The 18163-nt window shown below is 42.6% G+C and overlaps 1 protein-coding gene across 2 annotated transcripts in view; it reads left to right on the forward strand.

The window, feature by feature from the left end:
- JAKMIP2 (janus kinase and microtubule interacting protein 2) overlaps window positions 1-18163 on the forward strand; it is a 43685-nt gene that overhangs the window by 11553 nt on the left and 13969 nt on the right. The window contains exons 3-11 of one of the 2 annotated variants that reach the window (XM_065408972.1): window positions 192-401; window positions 1546-1644; window positions 6881-7027; window positions 10276-10416; window positions 11680-11736; window positions 13684-13803; window positions 15494-15622; window positions 16455-16538; window positions 17876-17938. In XM_065408972.1, coding sequence (XP_065265044.1) covers window positions 192-401; window positions 1546-1644; window positions 6881-7027; window positions 10276-10416; window positions 11680-11736; window positions 13684-13803; window positions 15494-15622; window positions 16455-16538; window positions 17876-17938 — 1050 coding nt within the window. The remainder of the gene's footprint in view (window positions 1-191; window positions 402-1545; window positions 1645-6880; window positions 7028-10275; window positions 10417-11679; window positions 11737-13683; window positions 13804-15493; window positions 15623-16454; window positions 16539-17875; window positions 17939-18163) is intronic. The other variant, XM_065408973.1, reaches the window with a different exon arrangement.

The raw sequence follows: 18163 nt of genomic DNA on the forward strand, positions 1-18163 counted from the left end.
CGGCATGGGGGTGGGGGGTAATAGGTGCCTATATAAGAAAAAGACGCAAAAATCGGGACTGTCCCTATAAAATCGGGGCATCTGGTCACCCTAGGTGAACAACAACGGTAAGGTGATCTCTCCTTACTCCTGCAGTGCTGACATTCTGTGGGGCTTGTGCAGTAACATTATGCTTTTATTTCTTAATTTAGATGGATGAAATCAAGGCTAAAGACAGAATCATCTTTTCCTTGGAGAAAGAACTGGAGACCCAGACAGGCTATGTACAGAAGCTCCAGCTGCAGAAGGAGGCTCTGGATGAACAGCTCTTCTTAGTGAAGGAGGCGGAGTGTAACATGAGCAGTCCCAAACGAGAGATCCCAGGAAGAGCAGGAGATGGGTCAGAGCACTGTAGCAGTCCTGTAAGCAGGTTTAAATGTAATCCAAAATACAGACAATGGGCTTTATTTGGGTTGCAAAATTATTTTGCCCAATTCCTGCATCATTTTCATGTTGCTATAGTAGTTAAGCCTCACTCTGTGAAGTGTCTTCTAGTGGCAATTCTAATTACAGGAAATAGTTCTTGGCACAGGAAATGTCTGTTGGACTAAACTATTCAGGGCCTATTTCTTTACTTACACGTTTGTGCAAAGCAGGTATAAAAAGATAAGGCAGTTGAGAATGACAGTTTTCCTGGCTTTCCAACCTGAGGTTCTTTCTGAAATAACCCTCCTAAATAGAGTTGTTCAGAAAATAAGGAGGAGAGTGTTTCTGAGGAAAATTTCTACAAAAATGAAACATTTTTAGTTTTTGTCAAAATTTTCATCAAATTTTTTTAATTTTTAATCAAAAAACAAAACCAGAATTTTTATTCCAACAACTGAAAAATGAAAACCTTCAACTGGAAACTGTCATGAACCAAAAAAAAAATCCCATGGAAAAAATGTTCAAGGAAAGCAGGCACTTTCTGAGAAAATTTTAAATCAACAACCTAATTTTGATTCAAAAAAGTTCCAATGGAAAAATTTTAACCAGTTCTGTTCCTCAGTCTAGAAACCCCTTCCTATGAATCTCCCTCCTCAGATATATCTGCCAAAGTCCAAAGGAAGCTGCCCTCAAGGCTCAGTTTTAGACCTATCCAAGTTTCTTCCTTGCAAATGTTTATGTTTCCCTTTGCTTTGAGCAGTTAATGCTTCCTGAGCCAATGAGTTCAGACCAATGATCTGAGCTTGCACGTTATGTAGTCATCAACACCAGTGCACACTGAATGTGAACTGCTACCAACAGAATGGCATGCCATTTGCACCCATGTTGCATATGAGTCAATGACCACACAAGCTGCATTGGATAGTACAGAATGAGGTCCATGCTGTTTTAACTTTTGCCCAGCATCTAGGTACTTGTGACAGACATTGTAAATAACGTTAACCTTACAAATGGGTTTCATTTAATTAGAAAATGATGGAGTGTTCCTCTTCTTTGTGAGCATTCCAGTCCATTTGTTTCTTGTCCAATGGATAGTTTCAGAGGAGCTAGAAACTAAATGTTCTTTCTTTCAATTTACAGGATTTACGAAGAAATCAGAAGAGGATGGCAGAGCTGAATGCCACTATCCGGAAGTTGGAGGACAGGAACACACTGCTTGTAGATGAACGAAATGAACTGGTGTGTGCTCTTGTCTGTGTCAGATTGGGGAGGCGAGGAGCTGTAAGGAAAGGAAAGAAGAGGAGCCTCCAAGGGTGTTAGAGGCAGAGAAAGTTCATGCTGTGACCACCCACTACCTCTAGGGCCCAGGGCATGAGGGGGTTGGAAATGGCATTGTGATACTCAGGTAGGCTCAGCTGCCTCAAGGCCTAAGCCAAAGCCCATTGAAGGCAATAGCAAGTGGCTTGGGATGAGGCCCTTGGACATTAGTCCACCACATTCACTGCCCTCCTGGTATTTGCTGTCTCTTGTGTTTCAATTTAACACGCTACCATTCTGTGTATCATGGAATGCCTGAGAAAACACCTCATAAAGCACAACATGGTAGCTCATTACATTTAAACCCACGAGGCAACAGGGGGCAGCCAGGGCCAGCCCCAGCTGCCAAATGAATCCAGCTCCTGCATCTCCTGGCCCCACTCACCCCAGCCAAGGGGCCTCCTCAGAGGGCTCTGTGGATGATGGTTACGTTAGAATTTCTGTTGGGCTCTACGTCTCCTGCCAGTCTAGGGCTCAGGTCCACAGTTCATAGGGGTCTAAGCTTAATCTGCCACAGTTCAGAGGGTTCTTGAGGACCCTACCAGGAAATTTCACAGTAACCCTGTCAGCCAATCTGAGATGGATTTCCTGTTTCACTGGTGACATATTTTTTCTAGTTCTGCTACAGATGAACAGCCCACAATCCCTGAACTCCAGCAAGGACACTGTGTCACAATAAATAAATTGGACTCATAGGGCCGTGATTCTGATCTCACTAATTAACCATTGACTTCAATGGAGTTACACCAACATGAGATCACAGTCAAAATTGGTGGGCCTTTCTGTATTCGCTGCCTTGACCTTTTCGTATCAGGGGTTCCTGAGCGAACAACAGCATCTGGTCAGTATACTGTAAATCAAAGACTGACTGTTTTTCAACATTTTTTGGCATATAAGAATAGCCAGGTTGAGGACAGTATAAATAGCAGATCTATACAGAATGGATTACAGTGTTGCCTGATTTAGGAGGTTAATATTATTAATTTGGATAGTATGGGTTATAGACTCGCCAGTTAATCTGATCAGAAGATAATAAGGTTTCTGTCCCAGAATCAGGCTACACAGAGTATGCAAAGGACTCTCGGGGGTATGACAGGATGCTCACACTGAGGCAAATATAGTCTTAAAGACTTTTATTGAGATAAATTGAATTATAATTAAATAGTAATTAAATGGTATTATATTCTATAAAGCTTTTGATTAATATACTCACACCCTTTCTTGATGACCTGGTGATAAGAGACAAAGGACCAGCCTTGCCTCAGGTTCCTTAATTCTTCAGTGGGAGGTGCAGAGTTTAGAAGAAGCTAGAGCTAAGAACTATTGCAGCTAACTTAGGGCTTGTCTACACTACCGGCCGGATCGACGGGCAGCGATCGATCCAGTGGGGGTCGATTTATCGTGTCTAGTATAGACGCGATAAATCAACTACCGATCGCTCTAGCGTCGACTCCAGTACTCAACGAGAAGCACAAGGGGAATCGACGGGAGAGCGTCTCCCATTGACACACCGCAGTTATTCACATAGCTGAAGTTGCGTAACTTAGATCGATTTCCCCCCCCATAGTGTAGACCAGCCCTTAGAATTTTACTTAACTGACTTAAAACTTAAAATTAAACTAACAGACTAATAAACTAAGAGTTTAGAAACTTAGAGAACAAGCTCCGAAGCACAAAACTTAGAAAAACCCTCAGAAGCTTAGAAGTTTAGACACTTTTTGGCAAAGTGGGTCACCCTCTCTTATAGGGCTTGAGCACTCAGGCCCTCCTTCTATGTCCTGTGACAAAGTTCCTCCTCTATCTTGGTGGGTCCTGCGCTTATCGGCGGATTTTCTTTCCTCAGAGATTCACCATGTGGGTTGGGGAACAGGCCAGAGACCTTCCCCTCTGGAAGAACCCACAGTCCAGGTCAATTGGGAGGTTTGGGGGGAACCCGGGCCCGCCTTCTACTCCGGGTTCCAGCCCAGGGCCCTGTGGACTGCAGCTGTCTATAGTGCCTCCTGTAAAAGCTGCATGACAGCTACAACTCCCTGGGCTACTTCCCCATGGCCTCCTCCAAACACCTTCCTTATTCTCACCACAGGACCTTCCTCCTGGTGTCTGATAACGCTTGTGCTCCTCGGTCCTCCAGCAGCACACCCTCTCACTCTCAGCTCCTTGCGCCTCTTGCTCCCAGCTCCTCACACTCGCACCACAAACTGAAGTGAGCTCCTTTTTAAAACCCAGGTGCCCCGATTAGCCTGCCTTAATTGATTCTAGCAGCTTCTTCTTAATTGGCTCCAGGTGTCCTAATTAGCCTGCCTGCCTTAACTGGTTCTAGCAGGTTCCTGATTACTCTAGTGCAGCCCCTGCTCTGGTCACTCAGGGAACAGAAAACTACTCATCCAGTGACCAGTATATTTGCCCTCTACCAGACTCCTGTACCCCACTGGTCTGGGTCTGTCACAGTCCAAACTTAGTGTTCTCACCCACGGAAATGTTGGGGTACACTTACTCCATAGGCTGGTGTGTTTGTACGTATTGATGACATATACATACATATTAGTGACCTTAGATCATTCTTACATTTGTTATTTGTGTCCTCCCGGTTATTTCGGTTCTTTCCTTGTGGTGTACCTGTTTACAGAGGGTATGAACTTCGGAAAGCCCCCTATGCCAACCTGCTTCAACGCATCCTTTATCTATGTTAAAGGCCACAGCCATATGTGGACCTTATGCCTTAACTCATCACTATTTATCTGGGTGAAAGGTCCCAGATATATGTAGGCTAACTTTGCTATCTGGGTGAAAGGTCCCAGACATATGTAGACTAACTTTGCTATCTGGGTGAAAGGTCCCAGACATATGTGTGCTAACTTTGCCTTAGTTCAACATACAGAATGTGGCCTGTGGGTCCCTTGCGTTACAGCCAAACTACTTTAATATAAACCTAAAAACCTATTATAATAAAACAAACAATCAAAACCATAAGAAAATAAGAAACCTATAAGAAAAGATATATAGGCAAGCAAGCAGGCTAGCCCTAGAGGCTACAGCAGTAAATTCATTCCTTTATCAGATTGACTCTTAGAATGGGATAGGTATGCCTTTAAGGCCTTGTCTACACTTGCAAGTTGTAGCGCATTAAATCAGCCCCGGGTGCCCTAACTTCTGAGGTGTCCACACTGGCAAGGCACTTAGAGCACCCGGACCCCGCGCCTGGAGCGCTCCTGGTAATCTACCTCCATAAGAAGCATAAAGCTTTCTGCGCCCTGGCTACAGCGCCGGGGTGTCAGTGTGGATGACGTGTTGCATTACCGTGCTGTGATTGGCCTCTGGAAACGGCCTGAAGTCAAGTGGCCACTCTGGTCATTGTTTTGAATTCGGCTGCAGGCATGCGGATATCCCCTTTCAAAGCTCCGTTTCTGACATCACGCATGCTTATCTGCTCCGGGACACAAAGCAAACCATTACGGTGGAATGCTCCTGCTGAAGTGGCGGGGGTGGGGGGGGGTGACAGAGAGAGAGAGAGAGAGGCGAGGGTGGGAGGTGTCAGGTTTCCTCCTTCCCCCTGCCGCTGTCTGAACTTACAAGACAGCATGCTGACACACTCTGCCCAAAACACACTGTCTCTCCCCCCACATACACACAACACACTCCCTGTCACACTCCCCCTCCCCCCCCCCATTTGAAAAGCAGCTGGCAATCTAGTAGGATGCCCATGGAATAATGGGATTGGGAAACCTGCATCATGTGACATTGTGCCTGCCCCATTAGGCATTGCAAACCCTTTCCAAAGCACGCTGCAGCCACTTGCACACTGGGATAGTTACCACAATGCACTGCTCTCTGTGGCGTTGCAAGAGCTGCTAATGTGGACATGCTCCACAGTCACAAGGAGCACAGTGTGAACACACAGCAGCACTTTCCCTGCTGCTGTCTCCGAGGGCTGGTTTAACTCTCGGTGCTCTACATCTGCAAGTGTAGACATAGCCAAAGTGAACATCAGTGCTTTTTGACCCTCAGCATTTCTGCAGTTGTGGTAAAAGATTAAGGTTTTGAAAAGCAGAGCTGTTTCCATTACGTTCATCATGGAAGCAGTAACCATAATTAACTCAGTATGTGTTAATATAGATATCTTGTGTGCCTCTATGGTATTAATTAACTAATACTTGTAAATGATGTCTTACCAACATTTTGTCTTACCAACATTTCAGTAATACAGCAAAATGCATTACTTGTATTGATTTGATTATGTCTCTCTCTCAAAAACTTGGCTTCTAAAAGATTATACCATTAACATTCACCCTACTTTGCTCTTATGGATATCAAACTTTTAAATTACTGAAGTCTTTTTTAATGAGAAAATGCCACTTCTTTGAAAATGACTGTAAACAGACCTTAGATAATGGGCGTATTTATTAAATAATACAGTATGACTAAGTACTGTGCCATGGAAGGAAAACACCCAAAGGACAATGGAAAAGGGACAAAGGGCTTCATGCCTAAAATGTGACAACTTGAAATTCCTCCTTCCCAGCCAGAAAGGATTGTTTTGTTTTATCTTTTTAAACAGGAACCCAGTGTTATTCAGTGGAACTCATCTTGTAAGGAAGGAGGACATTTAAGTGGATAGGAATAGACATGGGAATATTAGAACATCCTACTACCTACAAAAATGCCTTATTGCTATTAAGCAATGGTTTGATTAAAATAAACCTACTGTTTTATACAAATATATACATGGTCTGTTGTCCATCAAGAGCCCAAGCTATGGATGTGATATTTACTATCAGCATGACTTGGACCATTCAAGGACCAATCCAACTCTTTCTTTTGATAAGGAAGTCAGTATGACACAGTCAACAGGTTCTATTCCCAGCTCTGCTTCTGGCCTGCTGGGTGACCTTGGACAAGTCATGTTGTCTCTCTGTGCCTCAGTTTCCCCATCTGTAAAAGGGGGATAAAGATATTGACCTCCTTTGTACAGTGCTTTGAGATCTATGGATGAAAAGTGCTATATAAGAGTTAGATGGTATTATTCTGTCAGTTCCATTTCATACTTTTGTTCAGGGCTTTGTTGGGACAATAGTCACCTGGGAAGGAGAGAGAAGGCAAGAGCCCATAGCGAAGGAAGGAAAATCCATTTTTAACCTGTCATTATTATTCATTATTACAGTTGAAACGTGTTCGAGAAGCTGAAAAACAATGCAAACCTCTCCTTGAAAGGAACAAGTGCCTCACCAAGAGAAACGATGAACTGATGCAGTCTTTGCAGCGCATGGAGGAGAAACTCAAAGCAATCACAAAAGAAAATGTAGAAATGGTTGGTATTGAACACCAAGTAAAGATCTGTATATATATATGCACTTCCACAGGCTTTGAAGTGGTCTTTCATAAATTAGATTTACAGGCCTTCACCATGAAAAACAGTTGTCCCCTCATTTCATGTCTTACTGTGAAATTTTCCTTCCATCCAAGCCTGTCTGTAATTACTTTATGGAAGGGAAAATATTAAGAGCTACATTTTCAGCCAGCTTCATGTTGGTCTTTGCGTTTGCATTTTTATGTGCACATCTGTGGCAGATAAAGAGCATCATCTGCCTCACAGAACCTCCACACGTCAGGCATTTGGGCAGCCTGGGTGCACGCATCATTTGTGGGCATAACTAGATGCACGTGGAAAAGTGGGCATACAAATGTGAGGTCTGGAGCTGTAAACTGCACCACAAATGGAAGGTCTGGAGCTGTAAATTTCACCCCAAATAGTTGTTCTATTGTGTGTGGTTGCTACACTTTTTTACATGTGGGAAAAGCTCTCTTCTTTATAAATCCATTAGCATGGAACTGCTGCAGTTTTCAAAGGGGGTATAACACTTCCCCACACTCATTTTGGTGTTGCTTTGGCATTAATAAAATGCACAAGTAATATCTATGGCAGGGGTCGGCAACGTTCGGCATGCGGCTCGCCAGGGTAAGCACCCTAGCGGGCTGGGCCAGTTTATTTACCTGCTGACGCGGCAGGTTCGGCCGATCGCAGCCCCCACTTGCCGCGGTTCGCCGTCCCGGGCCAATGGGGGCGGCGGGAAGCGGCGCGGGCCGAGGGATGTGCTGGCTGCGGCTTCCCACCGCCCCCATTAGCCCGGGACAGCGAACCGCGGCCAGTGGGGGCCGCGATCGGCCGAACCTGCCGCGTCAGCAGGTAAATAAACTGGCCCGGCCCGCTAGGGTGCTTACCCTGGCGAGCCGCGTGCCGAACGTTGCCGACCCCTGATCTATGGCTACAGCCAGGAATAGTGCAGCCGGGTGCTGAGCAGCCTTGCCCCACATAGCATTTGCTAATGTATCTCATCCCTGATTTGTGATTTCCACTGCACATTGCTTGAGCAGGCTGGTTGCTTTTCCATGTGGCTGCTGCTCCACTGGTGATTAGGATGAGACTATCAGATTCATTTTAATTTCTTCTGCAAGCAGGGATTTGACATCCACCTTAACAGAGGTTAAAGTTACAGGGTTAATCTACCCTAAGACTGTGTAACCAATCCATGTCCTGCAAACAGACAAAATTAGTGTTGACACTACAGACATTACAACACTTGTTCTACAGCTCTACAGACTTCTACCGCTTCCACTCAAAGAATTCTCCCTCGTGCTTTCTGTGCGCCAGTCACTAGAGGGCAACATCACATGTATCTAGATAGTAGGGCTGTCGATTAATCACAGTTAACTCATGCGATTAACTCAAAAAAATTAATCACAAAAAAAAATTAATTGCAATTAACCGCATTGTTAATAGAATACCAATTGAAATTTATTAAATATTTTTGGATGTTTTTCTACATTTTCAAATATATTGATTTCTATTACAACACAGAATACAAAGTGTACAGGGCTCACTTTATATTATTATTTTTATTACAAATATTTGCACTGTAAAATGATAAAACAAGAAATAGTATTTTTCAATTCACCTCATACAAGTACTGCAGTGCAATCTCTTTATCGTAAAAGTGTAACTTACAAATGTAGATTTTTTTTTGTTACATAACATCACTCAAAAGCAAAACAATGTAAAACTTTAGAGCCTATAAGTCCACTCAGTCCTACTTCTTGTTCAGCTAATCGCTAAGACAAACAAGTTTGTTTACATTTACGGGAGATACTGCTGACAGCTTCTTACTTACAATGTCACCTGAATGCGAGAACAGGCGTTCACATGGCCCTTTTTTAGCCGGTATTGCAAGGTATTTATATGCCAGATATGCTAAACATTCGTATGCCCCTTCATGCTTCAGCCACCATTCCGGAGGACATGCTTCCATGATGATGTTAATTAAAAAAATAGTGCATTAGTTAAATTTGTGACTGAACTCCTTGGGGAAGAATTATATGTCCCCTTCTCTGTTTTACCCGCATTCTGCCATATATTTCATGTTATAGCAGTCTCAGATGATGACCCAGCACATGTTGTTTGATTTACGAACATTGTCACTGCAGATTTGACAAAATGCAAAGAAGGTACCAATGTGAGATTTCTAAAAATAGCTACAGCACTGGACCCAAGTTTTAAGAATCTGAAGTGCCTTCCAAAATCTGAAAGGAACGAGGTGTGGAACATGCTTGCAGAAGTCTTAAAAGATTAACACTCAGATGCGGAAACTACAGAACCCAAACCACCAAGAAAGAAAATCAACCTTCTGCTGGTGGCATCTGACTCAAATGATGAAAACGAACATGTGTCAGTCAGCTCAGCTTTGGATCGTTATCAAACAGAACCCGTCATCAGCATGGACACATGTCTTCTGGAATGGTGGTTGAAGCATGAAGGGACATATGAATCTTTAGCGCATCTGGCACATAAATATTTGCGACGCTGGCTACAACAGTGCAATGCAAATGCCTGTTCTCACTTTCAGGTGACATTGTAAACAAGACGTGGGCAGCATTATCTCCTGCAAATTGTAACCAAACTTGTCTGAGTGATTGGCTGAAGTAGGACTGAATGGACTTGTAGGCTCTAAGTTTTACATTGTTTTATTTTTGAATGCAGTTGTTTTTGTACATAATTCTACATCTGTAAGTTCAACTTTCATGATAACGAGATTGCACTACAGTACTTGTATTAGGTGAATTGAAAAATACTATTTCTTTTGTTTTTTACCGTGCAAATATTTGTAATCCAAAATAAATATAAAGTACACTTTGTATTCTGTGTTGTAATTGAAATCAATATATTTGAAAATGTAGAAAACATCCAAAAATATTTAAATAAATGGTATTCTATTATTGTTTAACAGCGCGATTAATCACAATTAATTTTTTAATTGCTTGACAACCCTACTAGATATTCTCATGCAGAATAAATTACATCTTAACTCCCTGACATTCACTCTTTTTTACAATTAAGGGATGGTAAAGAGTAGTAATGTCATGACAATTTTGCAACTGATGCATATTTAAAAGAACATGAAAACATTGCCTGATTTTTTTATTCCAAAAGGGGGGATTTTAAAATACTGACTTTCACTTTATCTTCCTTTCTTTCTATATATATATTTTTTGTCTTCTACACAGAGAGAAAAAATGACATCACACCCTCCATTGAAGAAATTAAAATCTCTCAATGACTTAGATCAAGCTAACGAAGAGCAAGAAACTGAGTTTTTAAAGCTTCAAGTTATAGAACAACAGAACATAATTGATGAGTTAACAAGGGTATGTCTAGCCCATCAAGAATTAAAAGCAGTCATATCTAACTGGCATCTTCATCTCATAACAGACAGGATTTGTGTGGTAAAATTTTAATAAGAAGAATGCTTTATTATATCTAGGATCTGAATTTTAAAATCCAGTCTCAGAGTACAGTTTTGTGGGTGCAATTATGTGTGGGCACAGTTTGTGTCATTTTGTAGATATGTGTAATCCAGCCATCAGATGTCTAAATGACAATTAGCTGTAAGAAAAAATTAGTTGCAAGAAAGAAGAATGATGTCTTATTCAAAATCAGGTCCCCAGTGTGTTTCACAAAATGATATCCTAAAAATTTACATGATCAGTAATATAGTTCCAGGATTCAATAAAATAGAATACAGCAATCGTAACATATATACACTAGTTGCAGAATGTCTCATACAATTAGATATATGCAATATAGTACAGAATACAGATGCAGAGTTCTGTATAGGGAAGAGAGAAAAAATAAGTTTGCAGATGAGAAATAAAGTGACACAGAAAGAGAGAGGATTGTTCCAGATTTTGGAAACTGAAGAGGAAGAAGGCTTTGTACCCCCAGCGGGAAGACTGGTTTTAACTAAGAAAACAGGGGCCTCTCCCCAGTTTTAGCTTGCCGAAAGGATACATTCTTCATTGCACTGTTCACCCATTCAGTAATACTGTACATCTGAATCTTGGGTACATCAGTGAGGTTAAGAAGTGCTGATGTTAGAATCCCCTTAATTAGCCCGTGATGTGACATAGAAGCAGATGTTGTTAGACAGTCATTCACTAGTCATTTGGATACAGCTCTTAATGTTCAATGCCCCTTTCCAGGACATTTGCAAGATGATATGAACAAAATCAGATTCCAAAGAAATCTGTTGCATCTTCTAAGACATCCTACTTGGGACACCGACATGAAGTCAACAGTAACACAGCCCAATGCCTTTGTGATAGACAGATATCAACGATGCATCTGCAGACAAGGCAAATAGTATACTTCAAGTCTCATGGCCCCATCCCACTCCCCATGATGACCAAGCCCTGTACAAATTGTTTAACAGAAATGACAGCTACACTACATAAATAAATAGCTGGAGCTTCTTTTCAGATGTCATAATTTCTGGTTACCCTTTTGACCTTAAATAGCAGTGTTCTCCACAAAGAACTAGATCCTCAGCTTGTGTAAATAAGACTAACTCCATTGAAGTCAATGGAACTATGAAATATTGGATCATATAATTTCTTAACTGTATTTTCCAGGATAGGGAAAAGCTGATTCGTCGCAGGAAGCATAAAAGAAGTTCAAAGCCAATTAAGGTAAGAGGAAAACTAGGCAGTCTTACTGTAATAATGGCAGTGGGCTTTTCGGGAAAACAATCCGTGAAAACCTGAGGAAACAGATGATGTTGGGTTCCAATAAGCTCCCTTAGCAATGGAGTTCAAAGGAATCTGAATTTCTTTGGAAAAGCTTTTCAATCCTATTTTTCCTTTAAAATAATGACATAATTATTTACCACCTGCTTTTCTGTAGATACACCTCTACCTTGATATAACGCTGTCTTCAGGAGCCAAAAAATCTTACCACGTTATAGGTGAAACCACGTTATATCGAACTTGCTCTGATCCGCCGGAGTGCGCAGCCCCGCCTCCCCGGAGCACTGCTTTACCGTGTTATATCAGAATTTGTGTTATATTGGGTCACGTTATATCGGGGTAGAGGTGTACCAATTTCAGGTCCTGTTGGGATCAGATTTTTGTCCTGAGAAACTCTTCAATCTGTCTGCTGTTAATACTTATACTGCAGGGCAATCGTGAAATCCATATTCACGCAAAACTTCCATTGACTTTAATATTCTTGTGAACTGAAATCCCTGGCTCAGATCCTAAGCAGCACTCAGCTCAGAAAAGAAGAAGGGTGCAGAGGCCTTAAGTCATTTGTGGTGCTCTGATCCTCAGTCTAGTCCAGTCCAGTCCAGCCCCTGGAATAATTTAGAGCAACCCGAGGGATGAACTAATTTACGCCAGCTGCCGGTGCTTCCATCAGCTGGACTTGGGGAACCCCCAGCCATGTCTCCTGTGCCTTAGAAACTGCTAGGTTAGCTCTGTGCCACCAGAGGACTCTCAAGTGGCCAGATTCACCAGGTTAGGGCAACTTTTTTCCACCAGAGTAATGCAAGCCTGTCCTGTCATTCTGCAGAATCAGGCCCAATAAGTCCTAGGGTAAATTGAGGTACTGTCACATAACTTCATTAAGGATGAAGGTTAAGGAATGAGCCCAACATGTCCATGTTTAACTTTATTTCTAAGCAAGCAACCAGAAATTGTACTGCTCAGCAGGGTCTGGCAGTGCTCTTCATTCCAAAAAAAATACACATACACAAGGATTTCTCAGTATCTTCAGTTCATCCCTTCTGCATGACTTAAACAGTGGGGATTTACTAGAGGGCTGTAATCTGACAGCGTTAGAAGAGAAAAGTGCTGTAGTGCAAGAGTGCATCTTAAATTCTTATTTAGCCATCTGTCTGCATAACTATTCTACTGTGTGTGCCAAGCATCAAATGCTGAAATCAGTACCCTGAAATCCAAACCTGCTGGTTAAGCAGCTCTACCATCATAGGATGTGACTCACATTTTTTCTGTGATGTGTTTAATCCAGTCTAGAGGGCAGGATATTCAACCTTAACCAAAACACGTAGTGTGAACAGCATTCTCACTGAGGTAGCAGTTACCACACCAGTTTTACTTTCGTGTAACTCCACTGACTTACTCAAGATATACAGTGAGAGGAGAATCAGGTTCATCATCTCAGTTCTGCACAACAGGACATCTCTGGTATTGTGGCGTTGTCCTTGCAGACAGGACTAAAAGATGGTGGCCTTGCTCTGAACAGCTTTATATAGTAACAACATACGATTCTATTCCCTTCAAATGGGGGTGAAGGCTTCTCTCTTGGGATATTGATACTCTCTGATGCTACATTGTCTGATAGTTTTAGACTACAGGCCAGATGCTCAACTGATGTGAATGAATTAGCACAACTCCACGGACCTCAATACACCCGCTGATGATATGGACCTATGTTTGGTTCCTTTCAGAGGGATCTGGTGTTTGGAAATGCAACTCATGGCTCTTCTTTCATGTCTTATGGTTCTTTTAAAGTGTCTACCAAAGTGTTTTTGGAACAGGCTAACACTGCCCCATATACAACCCCGTGCTGTTTGCCTCCAAAAGGGGTTCAGAAACCACATGTTCTTCCTGTTTTAGAGACATATAGTCGATACTGTTTTTGGCTACGATGATGACTCCATGGACTCTGAAACCTCATCCATGGCCTCGTTCAGAACAGACAGAACACCAGCAACCCCAGACGATGACCTGGATGAGGTAAGAATTGGCTATCTCGCTATAATTGGAGCTAGATTTTGAAGAGAAATTAGTTTGCAAAACAAGCAGCCAGGGCCTCAAACACTGGGTGTACAATGGGTGCTGAGCTCTTCTGTCAATTAGGCCTCAATTTTGGATATGGAGATCTTGAAAATCTAGCCCTGAGCTCTTTGGAAATCTAGCCCCTAGAGCCTGCAAAAAGCATCACTAAATATGCAAATTATCTGTATTGTTAAGCTTAGGTTTCATTGCTTTTCAATTACTTTGTTGAAAGGTACTTGTAGCTGGTACTAGTCTGGCCAACCAGTTCATCAGTCATGTCCACCAGGCAGGAAACTGAGCCCCGAATCAGTTCCTTTGGGTAGTTCCACAAAACTTGCTTTTCCCAGTTCACCTTGAATGTCCATGGCTCAGTCCTCCCCCATCAGTTTTTCGGAGTCCATAATTCTCTCCAGGCCCTGAAAGTTCCTTAACTGAGATCCCAGCATTGTACTTCCATTAGTAATGAACCACAGACACACTCATGTACTCACACCATGAGCCTCATCAGGGACAGAACACAGGGGCTTTCTGCACTAAAGGCAGAGAACTTACCACCTAAGCTAAAGTAGAGCTCCTTTACCTGCCTGGTAGTGGAAGACAGGGGAAAATCCACTAGAGGAATCCATGATCCCATGTACAAGCAAGCCCATGCACCACAACATGAATGATGCAGTCATTCCAGAAGGCACCCACAATGGGGCACTGGTTAGTACTTCTTAGGAAAAGGTACCCAGATAGAAAAACTTCCTATCTGCTCACAGTGCTTCAAGCATTGTGCGGCAGGGTGGATTTTGGAGACAACAAATTTGTTTGAATCTGTATGTCTCATTGCTGATGCAAAAGGTAATGACAGGCCTTGAGCCAGAGTCTACTCTCACTTGCATCTGTGTCAATCTGGAATAATTCCACAGAAGTCAGTGAGCCATATTTACTACCCAGATCCCTCTGGCAACCGCAAGTCAAACTTGGTGCAGGAAGGTAGCAATATAATTTGCCGACACCTCCTGCTCTGCCAGGATGTACAGGCCAGAAAGTGGGAGGGGCTAGCTGGGAAGGAGGCAAGGCCAGAGCACCCAGCAGATGTGCTATTCAGTGTATCCCAGCCCCAGCATGATTCCAACACTGCTCCTGGACCCAAGGCAATGGCAGTCCCCCTCCAGGAGTGAATCTCTTCTCAGATTTCGCCGCCCTGTCCGCGCATAGAGTGACAAATTGTATTTTCCTGTGCCTGAATGGGAGAGTCAAACCTTCTTAGTGATGTGGAGTTACTCTGGATTGACACCAGTGTCACTGAGAAATGTGGTAGAAATCTACAAAGCCTTGTGATCCTGGTCGGTTTTCCTGACAACTTGCTAAATCTGATATAAAAGTGCCTCCAGACCCAGAATGGCCATAATCTGAAATAGACCACCACCACCACGAGTTTCTTTTAGATTAAAAATCCATATATATTTTCTAAATTCCACATCTGTACCACCACTGCAACATGCTCATTACCAATCTGTTTTGACTCAAGCACTTTGGTTGACAATACATGGTAAAGTTGGAAACCTACGTTGGCCACAACAAGCCACATTTTAGGCACTTCTCTCCTTTGCAATGCTCCTGTGTCTGCTGCTTATACAGCATGTTCTTTCTGTTCATATAGAGTTTAGCAGCAGAAGAATCAGAGCTGCGATTTCGACAGCTAACAAAGGAATACCAGGCCCTGCAGAGGGCATATGCATTACTGCAGGAGCAGACTGGAGGCATCATAGATGCTGAAAGAGAAGCCAAGGTCAGTCTTTGTCTGGAGGGGCAGGGATGTGTTTAGCTGCAACTAGAAGCCAATGCATACAAACCTCCCAAAGGAAAGATCAAAGTGGCATCTAAGACACGGTTGCTAAATGACAGTTTCACTCATTTTGCAGAACATATTTAAAGGGGCAACATTATTAAAGATGCACACAATGGACGGACCCATAATATACTATTTATCTGCTGAGCCAGGAAAAATGGATGATTCTGTACATTGGTACAGACAGTTCCCCTTTTTGTGCATCCGAGTGCAGGTTTTTGCAGGCACAAAGGACACCTGTAGGTTTTTGTGGGTTCAAACATTTCATCTTCTTTTGAACATGCGTTTGAAAGTCTTTAATAGGTGGGTGTAGTTATTCTGTTCAAAGTTGCTAATTATCCAGTTTACATTAAATCTTCCAAGACTAAAAGATTTCCCATCTGTAGTGTGGGGATAATTTATTTCTCCCACCTTTTTCCTATCTTGTCTATTTAGAAAGCAATCTCTTCAGAGGAGGGACTGCCACTTGCTGTGGTTTTGTACATTATCTAGCACAGTAGAGCGCTGATCTTGGTTGGTACTACTGTAATACAATGAATAGCAATTATAAGATTTGGGGCCTGATTCTCCACTGCCTAGGCCCTTGTGTCATGATTTATGCCAGTGCAAACCAAATGTAAAATGGGCATAAAATGCAAACAAGTCAGACTCGTAGTGTTTTACATTCACTTTGTAGGAGGCCAGACTGCTGTGCTCAGTTTCCTATGCATAGAAAATCCAAAAACAGGTATTTCTGCTTGTTACCATTTAACGGTGTAACTGACTTTAACAGGCACAGGAGCAGCTCCAAGCAGAAGTCCAGAGGTATAAAGCAAAAATAGAAGATCTGGAAACAACTTTGGCACAAAAAGGACAGGTAGATGCTTCGTAGTGGGTATTTTCTTTTGTTGTTTTGGACTGTAGCTAATCTCTGCTTCTGCTCACATATGCATGAATCCAGGCCATCAGAGGTCCTTGGTATAGTATCTTGTTTGCTTCATGAGTTTTGCAGGACAGTAGCACAACAAGCAGTTACTACTGTAGTGTAGCGATCCAGGGCTGGGTTTAGAGTTTTTAGTGCACAGATGAGGATTAGATTACAGTTGTCCTTCAAGAGACCCTGGAGAATTTTTAGTAGTGGTAGCCACTAGCAAAATAAGTGCTTTGTGATCCCACTCCAGCTCAGAGAAAAGATATCAAAGAACACACATCCTTTCTTGTCATGTTGAGAGGCAGAGACATTATTATAAACAATATTTTGCATTGCTATAACAATTTCTGGGCCTGATTTTATCCTGGTATCAAAGTCATTTTATCACCATCAAAGTCAATGGAGTTACACCAGATTTATATTGGTGTAACGGAGATCGGACTCTGGCCCTTGATTTTCAGATCTTTACAAAGCCTAATTACAGTTTATTTAAAGTCCTTTATAAATACATATTAATTAAACCTCAAAATCCCAACGTAGTTGGGGGAGAGGGGGAATCACAACTTCACCCAACATTAAAATGCAGACTTCTGGGTAGAATGTCACATTTGTTTAACACGGGGGTCCCCAACGCGGTGCCCGCGGATGCCATGGCGCCCGCGTACTGGCCAGCGGACGAGCATCCGCCGAAATGCCGCCAAGAAGCAGTGTCATCCAGGGGCATCACCGAGTTTCGGCGGCAGTTTCGGGGGCATTTCAGCAGCGACGCCTATTGACGTTGCCACTTGTCGGCAGCATTTTGGCGTATGCTTGTCCGCTGCCACGGTCCTCCGTGGCTCGTCGTCTGGCACCCGCCAGACGAAAAAGGTTGGGGACCACTGGTTTAACAGCACACAGGATGACTGCAGAACAACTGAGTACAGGAAATGAACATTGACTATATTTGAAACTGCAGTGGGAATTTAGGTTGGTAGAAGGCTGGGTGGGACAATAAGATTCCATCATGGGGCATTGTTTCTATCCTGGCTCAAAGGGAAGGAGCACCACATTCTAATGAAAAGACTTCATGGGTTCAGAAGCTTTGCTATTAATTTATAGATTAATATATTGTTATGAACATACAGCTACTATACATTCTACCTCTGTTAGGTAGAAAAAAAGCCTATCACTGTAATATCCAACACTGCACGTTTGTTAATTATGTTCAATTTCACGTGGACTCCCGGGCTAAGCACTGAAATAGGTACCCAATTATAATATAACAGTGTTACTTTACCAAACAGGATTCCCACTGGGTAGAAGATAAACAGCTTTTCATTAAGAGGAACCAGGAGCTTTTGGAAAAGGTAAGCTCTAAGGCCTCAGGTGTTAGAGGGTTTTAGGGGGTACAATATGCATACACATTATGGATGTAGAATTTGGTGCTTATGAATGTATTGAATGGTGTGGGCAGACTCTGCTATTCTATTCCTAGGTTTAGTCACACAGCTCTTCATATATAGCCCACGCTTGACATGCACAGTCCCTGCAGCAACACCGCTACTCCAAACCTGGGACAGAGACTGCCAATC

The sequence above is a fragment of the Emys orbicularis genome, chromosome 8, assembly GCF_028017835.1.
Source record: "Emys orbicularis isolate rEmyOrb1 chromosome 8, rEmyOrb1.hap1, whole genome shotgun sequence".
In the NCBI taxonomy this organism is placed as follows: domain Eukaryota; kingdom Metazoa; phylum Chordata; order Testudines; family Emydidae; genus Emys; species Emys orbicularis.